Source organism: Trichomycterus rosablanca, chromosome 19, assembly GCF_030014385.1.
Source record: "Trichomycterus rosablanca isolate fTriRos1 chromosome 19, fTriRos1.hap1, whole genome shotgun sequence".
Taxonomy (NCBI): domain Eukaryota; kingdom Metazoa; phylum Chordata; class Actinopteri; order Siluriformes; family Trichomycteridae; genus Trichomycterus; species Trichomycterus rosablanca.
Window position 1 is genome coordinate 4,650,899 of NC_086006.1, and position 9,747 is coordinate 4,660,645.

The 9,747-nt window shown below is 36.7% G+C and overlaps 1 protein-coding gene across 1 annotated transcript; it reads right to left on the reverse strand.

Moving 5' to 3' along the window:
• Positions 1–4,820, reverse strand: dffa (DNA fragmentation factor, alpha polypeptide). Its single transcript, XM_063015674.1, has 6 exons — positions 4,598–4,820; positions 2,769–2,927; positions 2,542–2,687; positions 1,336–1,522; positions 946–1,055; positions 1–582 (listed from the first exon to the last, which is right to left on the reverse strand). The coding sequence occupies exons 1-6, from the start codon at positions 4,689–4,691 to the stop codon at positions 358–360; spliced, it is 921 nt and encodes a 306-aa protein (XP_062871744.1). The 5' UTR covers positions 4,692–4,820; the 3' UTR covers positions 1–357.
• Between the last annotated feature and the right edge of the window lie 4,927 nt (positions 4,821–9,747).

Here is a 9,747-nt window from a genome sequence, read left to right on the forward strand (position 1 = left end):
TATCTTTCAACAAATCACTCTTTATTGATTATGTGAAAATGGAAAAAAGGAGTTCTAAAATTCAGTCTAAATTTCAGTCAATTATATTTACAACAGTTAAAAGAGAAAAGTATTTTATGTTGTTTATATTTTTATTGTAAGACCACCTTAAAGTTGTTAGTGATGACCTACTGCTCAGCTTCCTGCAGTTGTCAGAAATACAAACTGACAAAAAATCAGTAACATTAAATCTATGGCTAATTTTTGCAACCATACCAATATGTGCATTGATACTAGTAATCTAGAAAAATACTCAACATCAACCCAAACCATTTTGAGTAGAAAAATCAACACGTGCAGATCTAAACCCTGTTCCAGCTATTTTTTATGTTTGTTTTGTTTGTCTGGCGTCTCCAGTTTCTGTAGCTTTGCCGTGGACGTGGAGTTGCTGTGCTGAGAGTTTACACTGAGTGACCGCATGGCTTGGACCTGCTGCAGACGTTTATTCAGCTCTCCCTCACAGGCCTGAAGTAACACAGTGGTCCTCTCCTGGTCCCAGCCCAGCTCGCCCATCATGGTCTGCACTCCTTGCTTCAGCACCATCTAAACATGCACAGGTCACATCACAGGTACGATATTTAATGTTAAGAACAAGGACATACTGCGTTTGTAGCCAGTAGTTAAAATTTCTGGTGATGAGAGTCTGTTTGACCTGCCACCACAATATGCTGTCAATAATACACAGTTTACACAGTCGATTTGATCCAAAACCTGGGATAAAGCATGAAAAGTAAAATGAAGTACAGGCTAATTTTATGTCCAAATTCAAGTTACGAAACTCTAGAAAGAGAGATAGTGGCCCCATGTGGAACATCATTGTAAGTGCATGCATGTAAGTCACTATAACTCTTTATACTCCATTTTCCATAAAGGCTATGAACAGGTGTAAGCTGACTGTTGCTGTACCTGCAGTTCCTCATTAGAGAGTCTCATCTCTGGACTTGATTTGTTTTTTAGAACCAGTAGTGTCTTAGAGTTAAACCCAACTGCAGAGTCTGTCTCGTCCTGAGATCCACCTACAACACACAAAACTAAAACACTCAGAACTGCTCCAAGAACAAGTATCCACACGTCACTTTCACCTTTTACTTCTCAGTACCAGAACAGCAAGGCAATTCCAAGTGTTCATGAATAGTGTAGTGTTTCCTAGAACAATGACACCAATATTTTGCTCAAGGCTGTACATGAGAAACCAGACTCTACATGACTCTACAGACTCAACATAAAAATTTAATAAATGAATGTGCAGAGCTTCTACCCAGTTTTAGCATTAATACTGTATGTTCTGTTTTGTACCGTGTTGTAAAGCCTGGCTGTTTTCCCTCTCCACTACTCGCAGATAAAGCTGCAGCAGCTCTTTTGATTGCCTCTCCTCTTCTCTCTGATCCAGAACTCTCTGTACAGTGCTCTGTAGATCCTGAGTTTTCTGCTCTGGGAAGCCCAGTGCTGAGGCCAGTTCTGCACAAGGTACGTCCACCAGACTCTACAGTGAACACACACACACACACACACAGAAAAGTATGTGTTAATACATAACACATTAACAATTAATAAGCATGCAGCAATTCAGCTGTGCATTACTAAAATCAGACTGTGGTCATCTTTACACAGAATGCTGGTTTAGTTCTAGTCTAGGGCTTTTAATTTAGTCCAGATTAAATTGATTGAGATGAAATATGAAGTATTGAAGCCATTTATGAAATGACATGTAGTGGTGAAACTTAATTAATAATTAATAATTGTATTTATTTATTTTATTAGGATTTTAATGTCATGCTTTACACACTTTGGTTACATTAATGACAGGAACGGTAGTTACAGGTTATAAAAGATTCATCAGTTCAAGTCTTTTAATGTCAAACACAGTCATGGACAATTTTGTATCTCCAATTCACCTCACTTGCAAGTCTTTCCGGAGGAAACTCACACAGACATCCACACAGAAAGGACCCGGACCATTCCACCTGGGGATCAAACCCAGGACCTTCTTGCTGTGAATTTCCTTCCAATAATCATGAACCCCTTTCAAGACAGGATCTTACTGTATACGGCCAAAGTATTTGGACACCTGACCATGAGTTTGTTGGACATCCTATTTAAAAAACAAATTGGATTAAAACAGTTTTTTAAACTGTTTATAACAACAGCCACTAAAGACTTGAGAAGTATCTGTGGGAATTTGTGCCCATTAAGTCAAACAGCATTTGTACATGTGAAAAATGTTCTGCATAAAGTCCACAACCGTGGTTTCATTCATTTGTACTTTCTGATAAACAAATGTTATGTTTAACGTTTCGCTGTCTTTCAGCACCTCATCAATAACCAAGAGCTCCAAAACATCTGCTGCATTTTACCATGTTACAACATTTGATTTTTTAAAACAGCCTACTTTTATGTTCCAATCATACAGCGTCCAGCATCACTGTGCAGACAAAGTAGTTTATACCCCACTGCCCTTAAACTTCCATTTCTGTTTAAAATAAACCAGGTCCATTATGTTACCTGTAGCTCTGCCTCTGACATGAGAATGATGCTGCCTAAGTCCTGACTCAGTTGGTTAGCTAAACTGTGCCAGGCTTGTGCACCACTATCCACTGCATCTGTCTCCACATCAATAGACTGTCTGAGCCATGCTGTCCCTCCATCATCTACGAGAAACAGCAAACTTAATCAGAAATACAAGTAAAATGAACCAAAGAAAATAAACTGTTTAAAACAGACATTTTTACATCGCTTTGCAGGGGTCCACTTCTCTTTATCTTGTAATAACATGAATTTGGTATTTGGTGGTAAACACATGAAGTAGGCCACATCCTCCACAATAGTCCCATCATTATCAAGCACCAGTGTTACAGATGTACCGGCCTTCAAACCCAAAGCTTCACTACCTACAAGAAAGAAGAATAGATTAAAGGAAAACAGTCGTGTATGGCTATTTATTTGCAGAAGAAGCTGTTCAACGCCAGAGTTTCAGAAAAAAGTGCGTTATTCTTCCTTAAAACAAATATTAAAAATAAAAAACTGAATTTATTACACTATTATCATTATATCTCTGAGAACCTAACTTCCAAGAATCAATGTGGAACCATAAACCAGGAGTTTATGTAGTTCATTGTGTAGAGTTCAATGGCTGTGTGGTTTTCTTGTTGTACACATTAAACATCCCCTTTATTCGCAACAGTGAGAAAAATATCAACATTTGCTGAGTCTTTTCATCACACAACAGTTCCTAGGCTGAAAGAGTAAGGCTAGGACATTCATGCAGGTCTGTGCTTGAAGTAAATGGAGAATTTGTGCAGGTGAGGACACATTTTACATTCCTTTCCTTTTAATGTCAGTTTATATGCTTGTGCACAAGGCTTGAGAATAGGCTTGCACAATAGGAACTATGATTTATTATATTGGTGATTAGTTTAGTCTATGATCAGAGCTTGAGATTAACGCCACACACTTGTTTTGGTACGTTTTAAGCAGTGGCTCCCAAAATGAGGTCTTTTGTTGGAAATTAATTTAAATGACCTTTTTAACCAACAACATTAACAATGACTTATCTGACCATTGTCGAATAACTGGTTAATCATTAATGGCTCTACTAGCAACAATGGTAAAGGTGTAAGAGTCCTTGCATGGTCAAACTAATCCTGATCTGGATCTTATTTACTAGGGTATGTAGTCACCTTGGGAAAATTAAAGAAGTTTTGTTATTGCTTAAAAAGCTTATTAATTTTCAATATAGCTGCACCAAAACTGCAACCCCTGGACCTCTGAAAATTCCTAATAATATTGTAATAAGAGTTTTTTGTTTTAACTTCATGTTTACACTTGTAATGAGAGTAATAATTTACTTATTTACTATATAAAAATATACAAGCATAAAGCACACTAAACTCCAACCAGTCCGCCCCCACATTTACACACACTTACCCACAATCCCCTAATAACTGCAACTGTTTACAACTCAAATAGTTTTATTACTATAATAACAGTCACAAGCAGATTAATGACTGCAGTACTGCAGTGGCTACAATATTCTTACTTTCAGATTAACAACCATATTTACAGAACAGAGCTGTTACTTCTCTGATCATGTTTAGATTAAATTCTTCATGAACAAAACCTTTATCTGATGTTTACTCACAAAACGAGCTCTATATCAAACTAGTCAAACACCACATTCCTGCTGGTACAGGAAAGGTCCTTCCACAGACTGCTGCCACACAGTTAAAAGCATATCATCTATATAAAATTATAATTGTATACACCTGTTAGAAACGGGTGTGGCTAAACACCTAAGCAGATAGTGTATACATATAATGGAATTAATAGCTGAAAAAGCCAACATTTTCACCGGTCAGTTTTTTTTATATAATTATAACCAAGCCCCATTAGTTATATGAAATATTGCATTTTTGGATGACAACTGAAAAGTTACCTGCCAAATTGGTAAAAGTTACCTGCTAGTGGTGGGGTTTACCTATATCTGGCAGGTGAGGAAGTGTAATTTAAATATCCATAAACTTAAAACGTAGTGTTTACAGATTAAAGAACTTTTTCTTACCTTTAGCCTTAAATTGAGCCAGTGAAGGCACCACCAGTCCATAATAATTGTGTCTGGTGAAGTTACACACTTTACAGGGTTTTAACTCTGACATTATACTATCAACTGAGCGTTAATAACAAATAAAATGTTATACTATATAATAGTCATGAATACTTGAAACGAGACGCTTTAATCCGCGACAACTTTCCTGCTAATGGTTTTTAATTTTACTCCTCCCGTAGCATTTCTGTGCAGATAAAGATCAACTTCCTTGCTAAAAAGTATTGATTTCAAATTGCTTCCAATCTTTAAAAAGTGCACTAAATAGTGTGTATTATTTAGTGTGTATGCACCCTACATAGGGAAGTAGAGTAGGGAACCGGTAGCTATTTGACATCGCAAGTGACTGTGACAGTTATACGTTCCGATTGGTCAGACAGAGAGTCGTTTTAGCTTGGTACAGCTAGCTGACTAACGTAGCTCATAAAAACAGTTGAAATTCGTGAATTTGAAATGCGACGCTTTAATCCGCAATAATCTTCCTACGAGTGGTTTTAATTTTACTCCACCTGTAGCATTTCTGTGCAGATTAAGACCAACTTTCTTTCTACAATGTATTGATGTCCAATCGCTTATATTGTAGAAGAAGTGCACTAAGTAGTGCGTATCAGTTAGTATTCATAAACCCTATATAGGGTACTAGAGTAGGGAACCTGTAGCTATTTAAAATTCTGTCAGTGACTGTGACAGTTATACGTTCCTATTCGTCAGACAGAAACTTGGTTAAGCTTGGTACAGCTAACTGGCTAACATAGCTCATCAAAACAGTTGATGATAAACCGCAACAATAAGTATGCAGTACTTTCCAGTGCAATAACCGTCACTTTTTATTACTACTTTTATACTTTTACGCATTCAGTTGTGCTAGGTAGCTAAGCTAACTATTTAGCGTTACTTTTTAACTTAGCCAGTTTTGGTGAGCTACTGTAGCCTCAGGTTTCTGCTTTTTGGTTAATAGTTAAAGAATAGTTTGGCCATTGTCATCCAACTTCTCTCATCAACATTAAGTATAAACTTGGTGTGTAAAAATCCGAAAACAACAGCTTTTGCTGCAAAGGATCCATAAAGTATCCATCCATACACTAAAATCTTTCATCCATACTTTAAAATCTCTCACCCATCTATCCATCCATACATTGAAATCTTCCATCCATACATTAAAATCTTCAACCCATCTATCCATCCATACATTAAAATCTTCCACCCATCTATCCATCCATACATTAAAATCTTCCATCCATCTATCCATCCATCCAACCAACCTGAAGTCTTTGGCCCAGCAAAGTAAATAGAACAAACTCACAATTATTATGCCAACTGGCCTATTTTATATTTGTCATTCAGCCTGTTATAGCAGCTATTTTTCTGAAATATAGATGCCTGAATTATAGATGCTCGTTGTACCAGGCTGCACAAGAAGCAGAAGATGGATTAAGCAAATTTTGGATATTTTTACCAAATTATTCATGTTAAATCCAAAACAATCCTGACATATCAGCAACTGATGGGAACAATGACAGATCCTAACATTATGTCAAGCAAATAGGTGGAATATGTTCATTTATATGTTTACATCAAATTGTATTTTAAGCATTTCTGAATACTGGGGGACGAATCATGAAGTGTTGCGACGGCCGCTTGGGATTCACTACCCACCCAGGGTTTGAGAGAGTCTGTCTCTGTTACACCGCACTGTGCTCGAGCTGTTGTTTCTAAACTGATTCAAGAGCGACCTCTAGTGTTCAGATACTGCAGTACAAGCAGGTAAATCTGCGGTTAGATTCCAGGCAAAAATAAAAAAAAATGCTGTTAAAGAAGGACAGTGGACCTGAATAGTAAGAATTGAAAAGTATAAAAGGGATTGCTAAACTTTTAAAAGGTTAATTGAAGTCCACGCAAAATGGCTAAAAGCATAAACAAATGCCAAAGCTGCAACAAGAAAGAATACAAAGAGTTGATAAAAGAAATGTAAACATTTGACAAGAAACAGCAGATTGAGCAAAGAAGAGCAACAAAGTTAAAGTACTGATCCAAGAAAAAAAAACTTACGTAAGAATATAGTATATATGAACTAAATATAGTTAATAAAGTCTTCTTGTTACACAGACCAGCATAAGTTTTAAACAATTTCATGTAAAGCAATGCAAAACAATTTGAGTAATTTATTTAACATCATACAGTTCTCATATCTCATATGTAAAAACACACCCTGCTGCTTGCTGGGTGACATGGTATTAGGTTAGCACCAAAACAAGAAGTAATTGTAACGCACAACCGCACATCTAATCATGAGCAGTTCAAAATGACAGTAAAAACAATGTTAAACTATTGGAGTAATAGTGGTGTTTAAAAAGTAAATGTTATTTAGTATTATTGTAAGCTTCAAATTCGACCTCTAAACAATTCAATTTGCAGTGTGTAAAGTACAGTATATACAGATAAAGTGTGTAGTGTACAGTATATACAGATAAAGTGTGTAGTGTACAGTATATGCGGATGCATTGTGTAGAGTATAGTGTACAGTATATACAGATAAAGTGTGTAGTGTACAGTATATGCGGATGCATTGTGTAGAGTATAGTGTACAGTATATACAGGTGTAATGTGTAGTGTACAGTATATGCGGATGCATTGTGTAGAGTATAGTGTACAGTATATACAGGTGTAATGTGTAGTGTACAGTATATGCGGATGCATTGTGTAGAGTATAGTGTACAGTATATACAGGTGTAATGTGTAGTGTACAGTATATGCGGATGCATTGTGTAGAGTATAGTGTACAGTATATACAGGTGTAATGTGTAGTGTACAGTATATGCGGATGCATTGTGTAGAGTATAGTGTACAGTATATACAGGTGTAATGTGTAGTGTACAGTATATGCGGATGCATTGTGTAGAGTATAGTGTACAGTATATACAGGTGTAATGTGTAGTGTACAGTATATGCGGATGCATTGTGTAGAGTATAGTGTACAGTATATACAGGTGTAATGTGTAGTGTACAGTATATGCGGATGCATTGTGTAGAGTATAGTGTACAGTATAAACAGGTGTAATGTGTAGTGTACAGTATATGCGGATGCAGTGTGTAGTGTATAGTGTACAGTATAAACAGGTGTAATGTGTAGTGTACAGTATATGCGGATGCATTGTGTAGAGTATAGTGTACAGTATATACAGGTGTAATGTGTAGTGTACAGTATATGCGGATGCATTGTGTAGAGTATAGTGTACAGTATAAACAGGTGTAATGTGTAGTGTACAGTATATGCGGATGCATTGTGTAGAGTATAGTGTACAGTATATACAGATAAAGTGTGTAGTGTACAGTATATGCGGATGCATTGTGTAGAGTATAGTGTACAGTATATACAGATAAAGTGTGTAGTGTACAGTATATGCGGATGCATTGTGTAGAGTATAGTGTACAGTATATACAGGTGTAATGTGTAGTGTACAGTATATGCGGATGCATTGTGTAGAGTATAGTGTACAGTATATACAGGTGTAATGTGTAGTGTACAGTATATGCGGATGCATTGTGTAGAGTATAGTGTACAGTATATACAGGTGTAATGTGTAGTGTACAGTATATGCGGATGCATTGTGTAGAGTATAGTGTACAGTATATACAGGTGTAATGTGTAGTGTACAGTATATGCGGATGCATTGTGTAGAGTATAGTGTACAGTATATACAGGTGTAATGTGTAGTGTACAGTATATGCGGATGCATTGTGTAGAGTATAGTGTACAGTATATACAGGTGTAATGTGTAGTGTACAGTATATGCGGATGCATTGTGTAGAGTATAGTGTACAGTATATACAGGTGTAATGTGTAGTGTACAGTATATGCGGATGCATTGTGTAGAGTATAGTGTACAGTATAAACAGGTGTAATGTGTAGTGTACAGTATATGCGGATGCAGTGTGTAGTGTATAGTGTACAGTATAAACAGGTGTAATGTGTAGTGTACAGTATATGCGGATGCATTGTGTAGAGTATAGTGTACAGTATATACAGGTGTAATGTGTAGTGTACAGTATATGCGGAAGCATTGTGTAGAGTATAGTGTACAGTATAAACAGGTGTAATGTGTAGTGTACAGTATATGCGGATGCATTGTGTAGAGTATAGTGTACAGTATATACAGGTGTAATGTGTAGTGTACAGTATATGCGGATGCATTGTGTAGAGTATAGTGTACAGTATAAACAGGTGTAATGTGTAGTGTACAGTATATGCGGATGCATTGTGTAGAGTATAGTGTACAGTATATACAGGTGTAATGTGTAGTGTACAGTAGACAGATGCAGAGTAGAGTATAGTGTACAGTATAAACAGGTGTAATGTGTAGTGTACAGTATATGCGGATGCATTGTGTAGAGTATAGTGTACAGTATAAACAGGTGTAATGTGTAGTGTACAGTATATGCGGATGCAGTGTGTAGTGTATAGTGTACAGTATAAACAGGTGTAATGTGTAGTGTACAGTATATGCGGATGCATTGTGTAGAGTATAGTGTACAGTATATACAGGTGTAATGTGTAGTGTACAGTATATGCGGATGCATTGTGTAGAGTATAGTGTACAGTATAAACAGGTGTAATGTGTAGTGTACAGTATATGCGGATGCATTGTGTAGAGTATAGTGTACAGTATATACAGGTGTAATGTGTAGTGTACAGTATATGCGGATGCATTGTGTAGAGTATAGTGTACAGTATAAACAGGTGTAATGTGTAGTGTACAGTATATGCGGATGCATTGTGTAGAGTATAGTGTACAGTATATACAGGTGTAATGTGTAGTGTACAGTAGACAGATGCAGAGTAGAGTATAGTGTACAGTATAAACAGGTGTAATGTGTAGTGTACAGTATATGCGGATGCATTGTGTAGAGTATAGTGTACAGTATAAACAGGTGTAATGTGTAGTGTACAGTATATGCGGATGCATTGTGTAGAGTATAGTGTACAGTATAAACAGGTGTAATGTGTAGTGTACAGTAGACAGATGCAGAGTATACATGAACAGTGCTGTGTGGTATGTACAGTATGTACAGCGATCGGTATTGTGCTCTGGATCGACTATTTGGCCTGA

Bases quoted from the DNA above. Each gene is read 5' to 3' on its own strand.
- dffa (XM_063015674.1), bottom strand. From the start codon at position 4,691: ATGTCAGAGTTAAAACCCTGTAAAGTGTGTAACTTCACCAGACACAAT. The intron at 2,688-2,768 runs GTAAAAATGTCT...TGTTTCTCGTAG, and splicing joins GTGGACCCCTGCAAAGCGAT to ATGATGGAGGGACAGCATGG. The intron at 1,523-2,541 runs GTAACATAATGG...TGTTCACTGTAG, and splicing joins TGTCAGAGGCAGAGCTACAG to AGTCTGGTGGACGTACCTTG.